This window comes from Akebia trifoliata, chromosome 11, assembly GCF_017979445.1.
Source record: "Akebia trifoliata isolate Shusen 1 chromosome 11, ASM1797944v1, whole genome shotgun sequence".
Lineage (NCBI taxonomy): Eukaryota > Viridiplantae > Streptophyta > Magnoliopsida > Ranunculales > Lardizabalaceae > Akebia > Akebia trifoliata.
The window spans coordinates 46,911,674-46,931,825 of NC_141385.1; the positions used below are offsets into that span (position 1 = coordinate 46,911,674).

At 39.9% G+C, this 20,152-nt stretch overlaps 1 protein-coding gene and 1 pseudogene across 1 annotated transcript; both read left to right on the top strand.

Annotated features, from left to right (window-relative positions):
* Positions 1-5,835: 5,835 nt before the first annotated feature.
* On the top strand, positions 5,836-14,949 carry LOC147392171 (ras-related protein RABA1f-like). The gene is made up of 2 exons (XM_086457801.1): positions 5,836-6,408; positions 14,191-14,949. The coding sequence occupies exons 1-2, from the start codon at positions 6,188-6,190 to the stop codon at positions 14,621-14,623; spliced, it is 654 nt and encodes a 217-aa protein (XP_086313927.1). The 5' UTR covers positions 5,836-6,187; the 3' UTR covers positions 14,624-14,949.
* Positions 14,950-15,964: 1,015 nt separating this feature from the next.
* On the top strand, positions 15,965-17,790 carry LOC147392172 (cyanidin 3-O-galactoside 2''-O-xylosyltransferase FGGT1 pseudogene; annotated as a pseudogene).
* Positions 17,791-20,152: the final 2,362 nt, after the last annotated feature.

The following is a 20,152-nucleotide window of genomic DNA, read 5'->3' on the forward strand; positions in this document are numbered from 1 at the left end:
TGGGGCACCAATGTGTCACGGCCCTATTCTTTCGAAGAGAGGTTGTGCGGCGCAAGGGGGTCAAATCCACTTGCAAGCCTGTAAAATGATCGTACACCACACACACGTATATAGCAAACAAGTAAACGAGGCAACACGAGGCAAAGTCCGGAGGCAACTTTGTTGATATAATATTGATTACATGGTGCAACGCGTTACAAAAGCAATAGATGCGTTACAAGCAAATGATGATCCTATGACACGCGGGACTTCCACGGAGCTGGGCTTCAACAACGTGGGTGTAGGCCGGGGATTGGGATAGCACTGACACCCTTCCTACAAGGTAGATATCTTTCCTTTCCCAGGTTTCCAGAAGGAAACATCAAAAGTGGAGGCCGGTCATACTCCCTTATTACGAAAATGCCACTAAGCTAACAAGGATGCCCTGGCACGGGGCTGACATGTACCCTAAGCTAACAGATATGCCCTGGTACGGGGGGCTGACATGGCTTCATAACGAGTCTTACATGATATTACATGGGTGCTCCCGGGTGACTCCGGGGTGAGCTACACCTAAACTCTAGGTGTCAGAGTACATGGCCGTTACAGTCTCCCCCACCTATTCTGCAGACGTCTTCGTCGCATTGTCCCTGAGAAACTCTTCAATCTTCTGCTTGAATGGCTGTAGGTTTTCTGCTCTTTCCCAGATGGCTTTGCATTCTGGCATGTTCTTCCTTGTGGCGAAGTACTCCATGTGCTGCTGCTTGCTTGAACTGCTGCTGACTTGACGCTCGGCGAGAACTTTGTCGACAACACGTTCTAGCTGGATTGTTGAACGAGAAGGTGAACGTGTTGGAATGCTGCGTGCTGGATCTGCATGGAATGGCTTGAGACAGCTGGCATGGAAGACAGGGTGGATGTTGCGTAACCAGTGCGGTAACTTCAGTTTGTAGGAGACCTTGCCAACTCGAGAGAGGATGAGCATTGGACCTTCATAACGCTGTAGTAGTCCCCTGTGTGCTCGCTGTACTCGGTTGAACCTTCTCAACTGATCTGTCTTGAGTAGAACTAAGTCACCAACTTTGAAACAATCTGGTCGACGATGTTCATTAGCCCATTTCTTCATCCGCTTCGATGCTTTTTCAAGGTAAGATCTGGCAATTTCATTGTTGTCCTGCCAAAACTTAGCAAACTTGTACGCCCTTGGACACTGTCCCTGATATCCTGATATCCTGAAACAATAGTATGAGGAGTTAAAGGTTGTTGGCCAGTAATAAGTTCAAAAGGACTCTTGTTGGAGGAAGAGCTCTTCTGAAGGTTGAAACAGAATTGTGCGACATCGAGAAGATTCGCCCAATCCTTTTGGTTGGCAGTGACAAAATGCCTGAGATATTCCTCCAACATGGCATTAAATCTTTCAGTCTGCCCATCTGTTTGATGATGTCCACTGGTTGAAAAGTCAAGCTGAAACCCAAGTAATCTGAACAATTTGGTCCAGAATCTCCCTGTAAATCTTGAATCTCTATCGCTGACGATGTTCTTGGGCACACCCCAATACTTGATGACATACTTGAGGAACAAGTGCGTTGTTTCTTCTGCTGAGTAATATGTCGAGGTTGGTATAAATGTAGCATATTTGGAGAAACGGTCCACAACCACGAGGATGGACCCATACTCTGCAACCTTCGGCAAACCTGAAACAAAGTCCATAGAAACACTTTCCCAAGGCCTTTGGGGGACTGGAAGCGGTTCCAGTAGCCCGATTGGTTTGTCGCGCTCGATCTTGTTTTGCTGGCAAATGAGGCAGGTCCTCACATAATCTAACACATCATCACGGATATTCGGCCAGTAGTATCCTCGCTCCAAGAGAGCTAATGTGCGGCGCCAGCCTGGATGGCCAGCCCATGGAGTGTCGTGACACTCCCTCATCAGTTCTCGTCTTAGCCCGTACGCACGTGGAACAAACATGCAGCTCTTAGTGGTATATAACAACCCATCCCGAAGTCAGAAACGGCGTGCTTTCCCCTTCTGTACCATATCCAATATGGCCTTAACCTGGGGATCATTGTTCAAACCATTCTGAATTCTCTGCTAGAAAGTGCTGGTAACTTGAGAAACTTGTCGCTGAAGTACTGCTAGCTCTGCTTTGCGACTCAAGGCATCGGCCACGTTATTGTTCTTTCCTGGCTTGTAATCCAAGACCAAGTCAAACTCTGTGAGGAATTCTTGCCAACGAGCCTATTTTGGTGTCAACTTCTTCTGAGTCAGGAAATGGCTTACGGCCACATTATCGGTCTTCACATGAACTTGTGATCCCAACAAATAATGTCTCCAAACTCCCAAGCAGTGGACGACGGCTAACAACTCTTTCTCCTGTGCGGTATAACGTCTCTCAGCATCATTGAGCTTCCAACTTTCATAAGCAAGCGGATGCCCATCCTGTAACAACACTCCTCCAATAGCAAAGTCAGATGCATCTGTTTGAACTTCAAATGGCTTGGTGATGTCGGGTAGAGCTAAGACTGGGTCTTGCATGACAACAAGCTTGAGGTCTTCAAACGCCTCATGACACTTGTCCGACCAAGACCAAGTGTGATCTTTCTTCAACAGGTCGGTGAGAAGTGCGGCCCGTTTGGAATACCCTTGGACGAAACGTCGATAATAGTTCACAAGACCAAGGAATGACCTGAGTTCTGTGACGGTAGATGGGGTTTTCCATTAATCAATAGCTCGCACTTTCTCCATGTCCATCCGGATCTGTCCATTACCCACAACATGGCCAAGAAACATAATCTGCTCTTGGGCGAATGAACACTTATCTAGCTTAACATACAACTGATTGTCGCGAAGCACTTGGAATACCTTGCGTAAATGTTGAACGTGCTCTTCTAAGGTAGAACTGTATACCACAATGTCATCGAGATATACCACAATAAACTTGTCGAGGTACGGTCTGAAGAGGTCGTTCATCAATGTGCAGAATGTCGCAGGTGCGTTCGTAAGGCCGAAAGGCATAACTAAGAACTCATAAGCACCATACCTGGTAGAACAGGTAGTTTTCGGCTCATCTCCATCTGCAACCTGTACTTGATAGTACCCTGATCTCAAATTCAACTTGGAAAAATACTTGGCTGCCCCAAGTTGATCAAACAAATCGGCAATCAGTGGAATCGGATACTTATTCTTGACGGTAACCTTGTTCAGCACTTGGTAGTCTACACAAAGTCCCAATGACCCGTCATGCTTCTTCTGGAATAAAACAGGCGCCCCATAAGGTGCCTTAGAAGGTCTGATAAATCCAGACTCCAGAAGTCCATCAAGTTGCTTGCGTAGCTCAGCTAGTTCCGGATGACTCATCTTGTATGGCCCCTTTGCAGGAGGTTTGGCACCAGGTACTAGATCAATTTGATGATCAATCGGCCTACGTGGCGGTAGGGTCTTCGGAAGCTCTTCTAGCATAACATCATCAAATTCAGTCAAAACCTGTTTAACCAATGGGGGAGTTGAACTATGGTCCTGATCATCAGGTTCAACTCGTAAGGTAGCAAGAAACGTTTGTTCACCTTTCTTCAACCCTTTCTTCAGCTGAAGGGCTGAGATCATCTTTCCCTCTTCTTTACCTGTAGAGAGAGGAATGAAGCTTGGACTTTCACCTAGCAAGCCCAAAGTATCGGCGAATGACATCGGAACGGCCCTGTTCTGTCGCAAAAAGGCCATCCCAATGATGACTCGAAACTCATCGAGTGGAACTGCGAGAAGATCTATCTTACCCCTCCATGAGCCTATCTTGACGGCCACGGACTTGGCCGACCATTGTATAGGAGTGGCCTCGGAGTTAACAGCTTTCATACGACTTGAATCCTGTTCGAGTCGGATATTGAAGCGCTTCGCCTCTGCAGGGGCAATGAAGCTATGCGTAGCTCCCGTATCAACCATTGCCTGGGTGGTCTTACCACCAATCTCCACATCAACATACATGATACCCTTACGCTGACAGATTTTCTGAGTTTCAGAGGTCTGTTTCATTGCATTCAACAGATGCATAGCTCCCATGTGAGAAGATTCATCATCATCTTTCTCACTTGAACTCTCGTGACTAGGGTCACTCTGGGCAGCTAACAATGCGTTCAACTTGCTTCTTTGTGGACAATTGAACGTCTTATGAGGACCACCACACAAGTAACACTGAATCTTGCTGCAGTGATTGTTAGACTGGGAACCGGTGTTCTTCGAAGGGGAGGAATCCCGTTGGGATCTCCTGCTTGGACTGCGTCTAAATCCTCCATTTTTACCTTTGGAAGACCCATTGGTGCGTTCACTCTGCGAAGAGGACCCTTTCGACTGATTGGATACCTTCTTCCTATTCCCATCCACGGGAGAATAGTCCGTCAACCGCTCAGCTGCGGCGATAGCAGTCGTGAGGTCTTGCACACGTTGCCTCTGTAGTTCTGTCTGAACCCAAGGCTTAAGCCCTTCTGTAAACGAGAACAGCTTGTCTTTCTCTAACATGTCACGGATATCAAGCATCAAGGCGGAAAACTGCTTTACATAGTCGTGCACGGAACCTGTCTGTTGGAGTTGCCTCAACTTTCTGCGGGCAATGAACTCCACATTCTCGGGTAGGAACTGATTCTTCAACTCCTTCTTGAGGTCTTCCCATGTATCGATGGAGCATTGGCCACTCTCCATCTCGGTGTACTTGGTTCGCCACCATAACTTAGCGTCACCTGCAAGATACATAGAAGCAGTTGTTACTTTTATCTCTTCTGAATCCGATCGAGCTGCACGGAAGTACTGTTCCATATCAAACAGGAAATTCTCGAGCTCTTTCGCATCGCGTGCACCACTGAAGGCGCGTGGCTCGGGGACTCGCAAGCGCGAGGGAGGAGCATCACTACCGGTAGGCCGCTCGTTACCAACGGCTCTTACCAGGAGACTTACCTTAGTAGTGAGCTCCGTAATCTGTTCCTGTAAAGTAGCTATGGATCCTCGGGTATCTTCCTCGAGGTCAATCACTCTGGCTCGAAATGTCTCAGATCTTTCCTCCAGCGTGTTCTGTCGATCATCTAATTGCGCAATACCATCAACTATCCCGGATAGCATACCTACATTTTCCTCTAATACCTCAATGCGTTCCTTGTTTGTACGTGGTGCTGGTGTGTTTGGAGCGGGTTGATCTGCGGTACTAGCAGCTCCTCGTGCCATTGTTCGCGTGAACTAATGGAATCTCGAGGGAAGAGTTACGGGGAAACCAACTGTGCTCAAACAACTATAGCTCTGATACCAACTGTCACGGCCCTATTCTTTCGAAGCGAGGTCGTGCGGCCCAAGGGAGTCAAATCGACTTGCAAGCCTGTAAAATGATCGTACACCACACACACGTATATAATAAACAAGTAAACGAGACAACACGAGGCAAAGCCCGGAGGTAACTTTGTTGATATAATATTGATTACATGGTGCAACGCGTTACAAAAGCAATAGATGCGTTACAAGCAAATGATGATCCTATGACACGCGGGACTTTCACGGAGCTGGGCTTCAACAACGTGGGTGTAGGCCGGGGATTGGGATAGCATTGACACCCTTCCTACAAGGTAGATATCTTTCCTTTCCCAGGTTTCCAGAAGGAAACATCAAAAGTGGAGGCCGGTCATACTCCCTTATTAGGAAAATACCACTAAGCTAACAAGGATGCCCTGGCACGGGGCTGACATGTACCCTAAGCTAACAGATATGCCCTGGTACGGGGGGTTGACATGGCTTCATAACAAGCCTTACATGATATTACATGGGTGCTCCCGGGTGATTCCGGGGCGAGCTACACCTAAACTCTAGGTCTCAGAGTACATGGCCGTTACACAATGGCAGCTCTCATAAATAATCGAGTTAAATTATTTAACTAGTTCGAGACTACTCAGGTCTCCCACGATCGAGAGGAGACTCCAAACCGAGATTTAAAACCATAGTGCCAATCAAGAAGTCATTTGTACAGTTTCAGCCTCTCCTTTTCTTTTTTGAAAAATGGAAGAGTGTTTTTGAGAATTTTTAAAGCCAGATCCCTCCAAAACCTCTCTCTCTCTCAAGAGCGACATCTGTTAATGAACAAGAAAGCTTGACAGACAGAGAGAGAAGAATCGCGGATTTGATCTTTGAAAGCTCGATTTTTTTTTTCCCAAGAGGAGATCACAATCGAACATAAACTGAAATGGCGGCGTATAGAACCGATGACGATTACGATTATCTCTTCAAAGTCGTTTTGATTGGCGACTCTGGCGTTGGAAAATCCAATCTTCTCTCTAGATTCACTCGGAACGAGTTCAGCCTTGAATCCAAATCCACCATTGGTGTCGAATTCGCTACAAGGAGCATTCGCGTGGATGACAAGGTCGTCAAGGCTCAGATTTGGGATACAGCTGGTCAAGAGAGGTTTGATCCGTTTTTTATTTCGATCTCTGAGATTTATAATCGTTTTTGCTCATTTTTTTATTTTTTTATTTCGATTTATTTTGTAGATCATTTGTTACTTTCGATCTGGTATTCTGTTTTTGTTTTTCTAGAGAATTTCCAATATCAAGGTGTTTTCAGATCTGGAGTGGTTTTTTGGTTTGTTTCTCAGATCAAGGATTGCAAATGCTTGCGAAACAGAGAGACCATTGGTTTTAATATAGATTAGGGTTTCTATTAATCTCTGTCTTCCATTTAGTGATCATAGACGAAAATTGGATCCATTTCTTTCTTTCTTATAAGGTTTTGTTCAAAATTTATCAGATCTGCTTGAAATTATTGGTATCTGTTCAGATGTTGAGGTTACAAAGAATCAATTTTTGCCAGATCGGATGAGTTGTCCCTTAGAATCTTTTATTTAATTCAGCTTTTGGGTTTTTAAGATATAAATTATTGGCATGTATTTTTAGGTCAAAATAGAAAAATTTTTCTTCAAAGGTTGGGTTTCTATATTGAAGATATTCCAAGTTTAAAGTCACCGACTTCTTGGGCACATTGGGAGCAATCCTTCAAGGAAGTAAAAACAAGGAGTCTTCTATGATGAGGTGCAAGAAGCCAATGCCTGAAAAATTGAGCTTCCTAGGTAATTCCACTACGGATCATATTTATGTGGGAGAGAAATTGAAGGTTTTCTCTGCTCTCATGGGTGAAGACGACTCAATCAGGCATAGATTCTTGTTTTAGTAACATTTCAGGGGTCTTTCGTACTGTAGACAATGGTTCATTTATCATGCGAGCTTCTCCTTTGACCAGGCCATTAATGGATATATTGTATGCCACAACTCTTAGAAGCATGAAAAATCAAGCCAATATTTTGGCAAATCTTAGTGTGTAAGGATGCATTTTGCATTGGAGTGCTTTTTCCTGGCTTTAAATAAAAAATTGTTTTCCTTATCAATTATCCAAAAGCAAGGTGTAGAAAAGTTATTGATGGATTAGTTATGATGCCATTAGAATTTAGGTTGTGTATCATTTCAACCATACAGGAATCTGTTGGTTTGGATGCTATTGAGCAAGGGCCTCAGGTTATCAACGTTTCTGTGGATTAGAGATTTTTAGTAAAAGTGTCATGTGCTGAGAGATGTAGTACACTACAGTAGAACGAACTATGTATGATGTTTCAAGATCCTTAATTTATGTGTTGGAATTTTTGAGAAATATTATGCTGAAGGTGCGACCTCAACGAGGTGGTAAAATCTATGTGTGGTAATACCAACAGACCTTGGATCAGTACCCTGCCTTCACACATAAACCAATCAAAGAAATATTTTATGACCATGTTTTATTTCTTATAATTGTCTTATTATTTGATTAGCAATAGCAATTATGATTTTTTATGGAACATATTTGATAACGTGGATACCTGGGTTTTAATATTTTAAATGGTTTCTTTATGCATTTACTATTGTAAGGTTTTAAAGATAATGTCTATTGTTTAGTGAATTTTGTTGAAGGTACCAACTTGGTCATTGGTAAAGTATGTGAGTATTAGTACCATGGTTTAAAATATCGTATCGATTGAATGTTTGGGTTAATGAAAAAACCGATACCGAATCGGTCAATACATTCTAATACATTCCCAAAACATTCATTGTTTTGGAGTCAATGTTTCGTATCGGTCTTGGCTGATACCAATACATTCCGATACATTGTCTGTAAATACGACCTACCTTAGCTAGGAGAAACTTATTTGCTGATTCCAGGTCATTTTCTTTTAAGGAGGATTGTGTTAAGAAGATGCCTGCCTTTAGAAATGCATGAATGGTTCAAGGGGTGCATAAAGCAATCCAACTCCAGCTGGGATGAGGAGTAGTTGATATGGGTGGTGGAGGAGGCATTCCCTTGGCAAGGGGGTACATCTTTGGACGGGGAGAACAAAAATAACCGAAAGGATGTAAAATGACTTTGGGAACTTTCTAGGACTACGTAATTTACAGCAATAGTTAAAAAACCAGATATTATGATTGTTGAAAGGTAAAAATGGGGAAGGTTGGATCAAGATAGTCCATGCTCTACAATGGGTTATTAAATCAATTATAGGGCACTAGTCCAACTAGACTTGACCCCAAAAATTCCTACATCGATAAGTGTTCTCGATCCCCAACACTACATCTAGGGGAATCAGTTTTGCTTAATGCTGCTAAGAGTATTTCCACAATTTACACCATCCTTAGGAAGGGTCAGGCCTTATAGTAGCACTCTTTGTTTGCATTGCTAAGAGGAGTAGGCTAATATTGCAGGGACTTTTGGTTCACTTTAGTTGAAACTTCATCAATGTATTCCGTATAGTGTCTGTTTGATATATGAAAAGGTTGTAGAACAATATTTATGAAAGATAAGAGGTTTCATATTCTTGAAAAATCTAGATTTATTACTTATGGGCATAGTCATAAAAAAAGACATTTTTTTTTAAATTGCATTTTTCAAAGCATCATCTTTATTTGTTTATTTTTTTACAGACGTTTTAAACATTTTTTTCCTCAATTTTTGTGGCCTTGTGGTTGATTTTGTGGTCTTATGGTTGTTTGTTGTTTGGTTTATGAATGTTGTTTAACATGGGATTTGATATGTAATATAGGATTTGGTATCTATGGTAGCCTTGGATTAGAATACGTGGGAACATGGCGAAGGATCGGTTAATTTTAAAGTGGAGTATTTAATAAGGGTGATAAATGTAGGGCTGGCAATGATCCGATTTGTACCCGACATCCGGTCCGATCCGATCCAGAAAAATTGGATTCGGATCAACATCAATCTAATCAGATGAAAATCCGATCCAATAATAAATAATCCCAAAACCCCTCGTCAGTCATCTCTAACTCTCTCTCTCTTCGTTAAATAAATAACTCCAAAACCCCTATCAGTTTTCTTTAACTCTGTCTCTCTCTCTCTTCATTAAATAAATATCCCCAAAACCCATTTTGTCCCCAACCCATTGTCTTCCACATTTCCTTTCTCAAAACCTAGGTGCCAAAACCCATTGTCTTCAACCTACTCATAGCTGCACCAATCCACATCGCTGGATCTTTCTTGCACTCTCTCCAGGTACCATCCTCTCTCTCTCTCTCTCTTCCCCAAATCCCATTGTTCTCTCTCTCTCTCTCTCTCTTAACCTCCACCTCTGTTTCTGCATTCTATAGCTTTAAATGAAAGAGAAAAGAAATTCCTAAATACTTGGAGAAGAAATAAGATATCTAGTTATGGATCAATCCAACAAACATTCTGATTCCTCAATTCTTACATTGGGCGTCATCCATAGAATCGACACCAAACAATGCACATGTTAATCCTCCCAAATCCGCTCAAAGAGCTTATGCTTGAGGAAGAAACATATCGTATTTCTTCTCCCTCTTCCAAACACTACTTCCTCAAAATCCAATTTCTTATTTAAAAAAGAATAGAATATGTTGGATTGGATTGGTTTTGGGTTGTGTGGATCCTTAATCGGATTGGATTCGGTTCATACATTCATTGATCCAATCGGATTTGAAACATATGATAAAAAGTTCGGATCGATATTGGTACCGAACCGATCCATTGCCAACCCTAGGTAAAAGAGTTTCAAGACAACTATCTAGGTTAATATCGTTTTCATTTCTCTTATCCCTTTGAAATAGGGAGCTCTAGATATTGTCGATTTGAAATCCATAGTTCATCGGGATTGTCTCTAAGATTGTTTCTTAGCTTTTATCCTCTAGAATCCGCTTGTATATTCTTTTATCATCGCAAGTGAGCAGGAGATCTTTGTTAGGGATGTGATGAGGGGGTATTTTATAATAGCAGTGAAATAGTTTCAAGAAGATAACTTTCTGGGTTAATGGAATTTTCATATCTCTTAAGATCATTGCTCAGGTTTTAGCCTCTAGAATAGGGAGCACTAGATGTTGTCTATTTCAGATCCATTATTTTAGTTTGGATTGTCTATAAGATCATTGCTCAGGTTTAGCCTCTAGAATCCGCTTGTACTTCTTCATCATTGCAGGTGAGCAATGATAAAGATAATTGCATATGAGTGTATTGATTCTAGATTGCATTCTAGCATCCTTGGTCTAGTTTTAAGATCCATATGGCAAGGTTGCACTATCGTGTAAATTAGGTTTTTATTTTTTTACCTTTTTATTTTTATTTTTTTATTTTTTGAGTTTTTCATAGAAGTAGAGAAGGTGGATTAGGAGATGTGTTTCTACAGTTTCTTTTTCTATTTTGGTGAGTGGTTTCTTCTAAGATATTTCAGAAAATCTAGGGGTCTCTGCCAAGGAGACCCCTTTCCCCTTTCTTTTTATGGTGGTGGTAGAAGTTCCATGGAGAATGGTGGCTAAAACTATGTAGACTGGAGAATGGTACATTGAAAAGTTTTGGCGTGGGAAGAGAATCTCAAAATATATTCCAGTTGCAGTTTGCATATGGAACATATTAATTATGTGTGCGTCTTAGAGTGTTATCTTTGATTTCTGAGAGCTCTAAGTGTATGGTCATATATTTAGGTTGTCGAAAATAGCATGTGCATTGAATAAAATACCGATGCCACTATAAACTTAGATCTAGATGTATGCATACCTGTCCTAATGATGTAAAAGTTGATGAACCTAGACATGTGGATTACCGTAATGAGATTTTAGGTCTTATCTATAGTGGTTTAGGAAGACTAGTAAAGTGACTGTTCAAGGAATTGTGAAGTAGAATCACACTCTATCCAATGTTCCATGGAGAATGGTGGCTAGAGCTGGAGTTGGAATCGAAGGTCGAAATATATCCCACTTTCAATTTTCATCATGGTTTTAAATCTCTTCCAAGACCGAGATGACTTGTCCGATATGTCTCTGTGTTGTCCACCAACGAGACAGATAGACAAGTCAAACGTATTGGACGAGATTTAAAACCACAATTCATTTTCTCATTGTTGAATGAGATGACTCAAACGTATCGAGATGACTCGGTCTCATTCATGGACGAGATGAGACATCAAAATGAGTTTTAAAACCATGGTTTTCATACACAATCTAATTAATTATGGGAGCATCCTAGAGTGATCTTTGATTCATGAGATTTCTATTTCGTTGTTTTTGAAGTTGCCTTGGGACTAAAACTTAACTTAGCTAAATATTTTGGGGTAAGAGAGGTCATGAATATTGAGGAGGTGACCTTTACCCAAACCTTTTGTAAAAGATGGGTGAGAGGAAGAAGAAATTCTTCTATTAGAACGATGGTCCCACATCGCCTATGGGAGCCCAATCCGTGCGATATATAAGAAGGCAATCCTCACCTTAAGACCATGGTTTATAGGTGAAGGTTTGCCAGTGGGTCTGCTTCTAGGCCATCCGTTGTCTTTCTCGGTGGGTTAAGCCGTCTGGCTTTGTCTGTGCAGTCTGCTCGGGTACCCTTCTTTGTTGATCATGGTTTAGAGGTTGAATTAGGCCCATGGACCTTAATATGGTATAAGAGCTGGGTCTGTCTGTATCTGGATGTGTGGAAGTGTTTCCTGGACTCTGCACATGGTGTCCCACGTGAGGGAGGGTGTTAGAATCATAGTCCCACATCGTCTGTGGGAGCCCAATCTGTGTGGTATATAAAGGCAACCCTCACCTTATGACCTTATAGGTGAAGTTCTGCCTGTGGGTCTACTTCTGGGCTGTTCATTGTTTGTTTGGGCTGGTTAAGCCATCTGGGCTTTGTTGACCATGGTTTTAAGGTTGAGTTAGGCCCATGGACCTTAATACTACTTCTCTCCGATAATCTATGATGGAATCTGAAGAAAATTTTCAAGCACTATAAAATACGACTTACATGCTTAGTCCTATACTCTAGGATCTGTTCTAACCATCGATCCTCCCAAATGAATCCCTAATGTTCCATCCTCAAGAAAAGCTTGAAAAACAAAAGTATCTTTAAACATAGAAACCCTACATCTAGAAAAAGAATTTCCCAATATATCTTACTTTGATCAATTCACATTAGTTGTAAACCTGAATAAATTATTTATATGAGATGCTTGAGCCCACTATTGATTTTGAAAGATTAGGCCCGAATCCATGATTTAGGCTCATAAAGAACTTGAGTTGTTAAAGTATAGAAGATTCCAATGGTCCATCTTAACGAGAGCAAACAAGATAAGTGGTAATGAACAAGGGCTAAGGATAAGAGATTCTCTGTCAGGTCTTTCCATAAGTGGCTCACTCCTCTTGCTGAGCGATCCCTCTCGGAACCAATCATTTGGTTCAGGTCAGTCCCCCCTAAAATCTCTTTTTTTGTTTGGTTGGCTTCCCTTGGAAGGATTCTTACGTTGGATAACTTGATTGCTTGGGGTTGGATCACTCCCAATTTTTTTCCTTATGTATGAGGGAAGGGGAATTAGTTGATTGTATTTTAATTCATTGCTCCTTTTCCTATAATATTTGGTCAATTTTCCTTGAGTTTTTCCGTATTAATTGGGTCTTTCCTCGTAAGTTCTCCTCGTTGTTAGATGGGTGGACCAGTAATGCTTTCCACACCAGAAAACGGTTCCTGTGGGCTATGCTTCCATCGGCTATTGCTTGGGGAGTTTGGAACAAGAGAAATAATAGGGTCTTCAACAGTAAGTCTAGTAGTTCTCAAGCGGGTTTCTTGGAGATATTGGGCTTTTTATACCTTTGGTTCAAGCAGAACATAGAATTCGTGGGGATTACTTTTGATGATTTTGTTTTTAGATGGAACTCTGTATGTAACCACTGATGATGTATTTTCTTTTCTTTGTTGCTCTTTGTGAGGCTTTCTCGGCCTCCTTGTTTCTTGTTTTCCTTTTTCAATATATTATACTTATCAAAAAAATAAAGTATAGAAGATTCTTTTCTTATTTGTGGATCAGTTGTTTTTGGTTAACAAGCTCTTGAAGTTACAAATTCTTTAGTGGGTTTACTTTTCTTTGTTGGTTTAGGTGTTCCGAGGTTCAAAGTCTATTGCCCTGATATATTCGATAACTCTCTATACATAATTGGAAGCCCTCACTTTAATTAGAGTATTTTTATTTTTTTTGCTGTTTCTATTGTTGCTCACTTGCTCTCATAGGGGCAGCATCTTTGCTGCTTCAATCTCTTCTCTTGTCAAAAGTTAAGACTTCTGGGAACCTAATTTGGGACTGCCAGAATCAGTCCGTTATCTACCCCTTTTTTTTTTTTTCCTGACTTTTTTTATAAACTCATTGAAAAACCCCGTTTTCTGTTTAGCTTGCTCACTATTTTCCTTTTTTTTGGTTTAGGTTGCCCACTATTTCCCTTCTCAAATTGAGACACATGAATTTAATTTTTAGCTCTCCTTCAATATTTTATTGTTTTGTATCATCATGGGTTGGTGGTCCCCTCCTTATTTTTCACTAGAAACCTTACTCCCAACAGTTTGGTTACTATTATTTTATCATTAGCTTTTACTGATTAAACAACCAGATCCTCTTCCTTGAACCTAACCTAATCAACCCTGTTTCAGCATTCGTTACACCATTATTATATCCTACTTAAGCCATCAAGCGTCTTGCTCTTTGTCTCTGATCTGCACTTATCAGTGGGTTAGTAGCACACCAGCAGTTCCAATCTACATTCCTGATTAATAAATTCCAATATGTTCTTGCACACCATTTGGTTTTCTGTACTGTGATCTCTCTAAGAGGACCCTGTCATTTATATTTTGATGCTATTAATTTATATTTCTCATCCCATTTAAATTTATTGTTCAAAGGTACCGCGCAATCACAAGTGCATACTATCGAGGAGCTGTTGGTGCACTACTGGTCTATGATGTCACCCGGCACGTTACGTTTGAGAACGTGGAGCGATGGTTGAAGGAACTTCGGGATCACACTGACAACAACATTGTGATCATGCTTGTGGGAAACAAGGCAGACTTACGTCATCTACGTGCAGTTTCCACCGAGGATGCCAAGTCCTTTGCGGAGAGAGAGAACACTTTCTTCATGGAGACATCTGCACTGGAGTCTATGAATGTGGAGAATGCCTTCACCGAAGTGCTCACCCAAATCTATCGGGTCGTCAGTAGGAAGGCTCTTGATATTGGAGATGATCCTGCTGCGTTGCCCAAGGGACAGACCATCAACGTGGGCACCAAGGATGATGTATCAGCCATAAAGAAAGTTGGATGCTGCTCTTCCTAATAAGAAAAAGCCACAACGATAATGAGGTGATCTTAAGTTACTTGTGGCGTTTTTGCCCATCGTAATGTAATGTCAAAATCAAGATGTTGCATGTCGCTTTTGGTATATTTTATGTCAAATTTTTTGACTGCTATGGCATCATATTCATTGGGTTGATAAACTTTGTCTAAGTTAGTAAGCCAAGCGAGGTTTAGGTTCTAAAGAAATGCAGTGGTGGTTGTCATTCTTGGTGCATCCATTGTAGACTTCATGCTGTTTAATTCAATTCAGTTTCTTTCCCCTCGATGTATTACTTCAATTTTAAATGACCACAGTGTTCTCTTTTATTTGGTTGCTTTGGATTACTAATGTATTCTGCTGTATCTCTCTTTTTTTTTTTCTTAAAAAAATAAAAATAAAAATACAGGCTTTACTCATCAAAAATTTTTCTAGTAAAGGAATTCAAAGGTGCCACCTAGCTTAATTGGAAAAAAAAAAAAAAAAAAAGAGGCTAAAATGACTTGAAATAACACTCGGAAGGATTGCAAATGTTCTATAGCATGTAGAAAACCATATATGTTCTTTCTTGAGATACGAGTACCATACAGTCGAGGAAAATCAATGGATCTTTTGACATTGTGTTACTTTGAGTGTTATTTATACTATTGACCAAAGGCTCTAAAATCTGTAGATGATGATATCATAAACCTGGGTTCAATTCTTGTCATCATTATAAGATTTATCGATTAAAAAAAATGTCTTCTTAAAAAAAATGACTTGAAAAAAATGTCTCCTCTCATGTAAATTGTAATCACCAAAAAATTATTAATAACCAAATGTAAACTTATTTGCTTTAAACTTTCACTGTTAAGTTCCATTTTCATGATTCTATAAGCCACAAAATTGATTTATTTTTTGTTGAATGCAGCTAATAATCGAAGGGGTGAATCATAGAAATATGTAATCATGCCTGTGATCAATGATTAAGGAATCTTAAATCACATTATCATAATTGATGAAAAGGTAATCTTGTGATGATGATATGATCATAATTTGAAGAAAATAGCCAAACGAACATCAAGATCAAAGAGTTCATCCACAATTTATTTGATTGTTTATTTAATTTTTGAGTAGAGGACATCAAACTTATTCTATTGATAACTATAGTAAATTAGTTTTATATGAATTTAGTGGTCCTAGTGAAGTCTCCTTTCCCACATAAGGAAAATACTGAAAAGACAAAAAATTTTAACTGCCATAATTATCACCAAACTTCCAACTGTTCAACCTCTCAACTAACTCACTCCTTAAATGCAGAATTTTTTGCATAAAAACCGGTTTTCCCTCCACTTAGCATGTCCACAAGCTTTAGTGTCTTGGTCAGATCTGACTTTCTTGCCCTGAACTCGTGAAGAGACTTACCTTATACTTACAAGAGCTCAACCAGACACCTTGATCATGTCAACTCAGCTCCCAACACCAACAATAATGTCTCAATCTCATCGCACACTACATGTTGCTATGTACCCATGGTTTGCATTTGGCCATCTCATTTCTTTCCTTCGTCTAGCCAACAAGTTGGCTCAAAGAGGCCATCAAATCTCCTTCTTCATGCCCCCCAAAACACAATCCAAACTACAACCTCTCAACCTCTACCCACATCTCATCAACTTCATCCCCATCGTGATCCCTCACGTTGATGGCCTTCCACAAGGCGCCGAGACCACCAATGATGTCCCTCATCATATGAGTTCCCTCCTCGTTACCGCTATGGACCTCACCGAAAAAGATATCGAAGCTTCCTTGCGTAATCTCAGGCCCGATTTAGTTTTCTTCGATTTCACACATTGGATGCCAGCTTTAACAACTAGACTCAGCATGAAGTCGGTTCATTATTGCATCATCAGCTCGGTAACTGTTGCTTATCTTTTAGTCCCAGCTCGTAAGTATGAAGATAAGCTGTCTTCAAATCTTCAAAATGAACTCGAACTCATGAAAAAACCCCTTGGGTTTCCTTCTTCCTCCATCAAGCTTCAACTACACGAAGCCCGTTTCTTTGCTTTCATTCATCAATTAGAGTTCGGTAATGGGATTACATTCCAACAGCGGCAAATGAAATCTTTAATGGATTGTGACGCAATTTCTTTTAGAGCGTGTCAAGAGATCGAAGGGCCTTTCTGTGATTATGTTGAGAGACAGTATGAAAAGCCATTGTTATTATCGGGTCCTGTCTTACCTGATCCACCAACTTCTCCATTGGAAGAAAGATGGGATAAGTGGCTTGGTGGATTCAAAGAAAGTTCGGTTGTATATTGCTCATTTGGGAGTGAATGTGTGTTGAAGAAGGATCAATTTCAGGAGCTTTTGCTTGGTTTTGAGCTGATGGGTTTGCCTTTCTTGGTGGCTTTAAAGCCACCAGAAGGAGCTGAGACAATTGAAGTCGCATTACCGGAGGGGTTCGAAGGGATGGTGAGAGGAAGAGGGGTGGTTTGTGGTGAATGGGTGCAACAGCAATTAATATTAGAGCACCCATCGGTAGGGTGTTTTGTGACCCATTGTGGGTGTAGTTCTGTGTATGAGGCCTTGGTGAATCAGTGTCAGCTTGTGATGTTGCCAGACAAAGGGGATCAATTTGTGAACGCAAGGATGATGGGTGGGGAGCTGAAAGTTGGAGTGGAGGTTGAGAAGGGAGAAGAAGATGGATTGTTTACAAGGGAGAGTGTGTGCAAGGCAATTAAGTTGGTGATGGATGAAGAAAGCCAAGTTGGTAAGGAAGTGAGAACTAATCATGGCAAGTGGAGGGAGGTTTTGCTAAGAGAAGGCCTTGAGTCTTCATATATTGATAGTTTGATCAAGAAGTTGCAAGTTGTATGCTCAAGTTAATTTTGTGATTCACTGATAAGATCATCCAAGTCGCATGCATGAGAAACACCAAATTACTACAATTGTATCTCATTACAATATAAACAATTATGGTGTAATAATAATGGGTAGATCTTCTGTGGAGCTTTTTCTAGGGTTGGGAGTGACAAATCGGCAAAATAGCAAAATCTGGTCATTTAAATTTGGGAGGTTAGTGGCCATGGATTTTCAAAGTCTTTAATTAGGTCAACTTGTTTCGTAATAATGAAATTCTTACAATATTCTCTTTAGCCAGGGATATTTATGATATTTTGGCTTTTGAAAAATATTTATGATTTTTCAATTAGATAGTGTTAAGCTCATTTTAATTAGTCATCACATATTGTTGGAATACATTAAAGCTTGATCGTAATACATCGTCTGTCGATAGTAGCATGATCACTACTAGTGTATTTCTTACATTAGGGAAAATTGTATGATTATATGAGATTTATGAGTAATTGAAAAGCTCTCGATAGATTTAATGATCAAGATGATAATTTTTAACCTTTTTTTTTTTTGGGCATACTCTAATAAGAGCAACTCCATGGGAAAACTCCATTTTCATATTTTATAATGGAAGATATCATGGATTATTATTTTGGATATTCAAGGTGTTTGCACTTCAATCTTATCTTCCAAAATAGTGATTGTAGATGCAAAAATTTGTACTGTCTCGAGATTCTCATTGGTTGAATAATTTTCGTCTTCTTGTACTCCTAGGCATGCCTGCAACAACACTACTCCAACGTCCAAGTTAAGATTTTTAGTACAAAAGTAGTGTAGGATTTTCTATAGAGAAAATTGCATACCTTTTAGTGCCTTGCACTGAAGTTGTCACGTTGTGGGGTGATATAGTAGAGATGTGTGTGAAACTTAGTCCCCACAGCGAAGAAGAAAACATACAAATCCTGGTCTATAAAGACAAAATAGACCCTACATAATACAACGTATTTTAAAGTTGTGCGGGCTTCAGTTCAAAGAGAACAATATTGTACTTTTTGGGGCATATGGCGTTACAAATGACATTAGAGCTGATGATTGCTCTTCTTGTTTAGTAGAGAGGTTGTCACGACCTCATTGGTGTGCTACTAACTAGACATGTAAATGATTGCGGAGATCTCGTGGTTGAAGTCGAACTGTCACGTTACGGGGTGGAATGGCAGGGAAGTGTGTGAAACTTAGTCCCACATTGAATAAAAGAATGTTTAGATCCTAGTCTATAAGGATAAATCGGACCCGACATAATATAACGCGTTTTAAAGTCGTACAGGTTTTGGTCCAAAGCGGATAATATTGTACTATTATGAGCCTAGAACGTTACATTTTCTTACCCTAATACTTTCAATCGAGTCGAAGCCATTCACATGAAAAAGTTTTATTCGGTACGTATCTATTGAATTTATTTTGTATTGTTTGGTAGGTATCTATTGAATCGATTTTATAATGTTCGGTAGAAAAAAAAATTTCAGTAGGTACCTACTGAATCTGTTTAGTAATATTTGGCAAGTTCTAATTGAATTTGCTAAAATAAGTTCATTATGAATGTATCAAAAAAATCTGTCAAAATATCTTCGAATTCACCTTGGTTCAAAATCATCGTTTTGGAGGTTTTAATAGTAATTTTTTCATCTTCTTTGATGATTAAATGCAAATAAATAAATTCAAAGAATAAGATAACTTGAAAAAGAAATCCTAAAAACCTAATTTTCATTGATTCAACCTCTCACAAAACTCAAAAGAAGAAGACTAGAGAGAGAGAGAGAGAGAGAGAGAGAGAGAGAGAGAGAGGAAGGAAGAAGAAGAAAAAAAAAGTGCATTGATAATTTGAAAAAAAGGTAAAAATGTATTTCAGTTTTTTACATTTTAAGGTCAGGGGGGTACGTAGAGTATATTTGGTGTGTGCAAATAGCACCACTCCACAAATAATCTTTTGAGGGTATTGTAGGTGAGTCATGCTAAACTGACTTTTGCATCGGGATACATAGAAACATATATCCTTTTCTTGTGTATCCTGAGACAAACAATCTATGATTTTGTGATGCAGGCGTATGTTAGAGAGGGTGTCCGATTATCACAACTCTCAGAAAAAAGACACTCAAGTACGCTTTCTCATGTGGCAGTTTTGCACGAAATCATAGTTTTTTCCGCGAGATATCAAAAAAAAAAAAAAAAAATCAATGACTTGTCCATTCTACCTAGTCCATGAGTGTATATGTGTCTTTTTTTTTAGTCAATTAACAATACAATGCAGTGTGGCTAACTTGTGTCCTAAGGGCACACCTTAAACGCATTTACTACACCTCTAAAATGTATTTTACTACCTAAAAAGTCCTTACAATAAAATTTCCTATAAAAAATACCATCAAATATTTATTACCAAGGTGTTTTAAATGCAACTTAAAATGTACTTAGGACACACGTTAACAAAATTAGGAGGTGCAACTTGTCCGGTTCAAATTGAAAATCAAAAAACAAGTTTTGCTTCGGTTCTTAGTTCGGTTGACAACCAAGAACCCACCCTCTTATAAAATAAATAATTATATATCAAATTTATTATAGATTATTTGTACGAGATCTTTATAACCAGGTTTCATTCACCAAATCCAAGTCATCATGTCTTTAAATATCCAAGTCCAACGGCTTAAA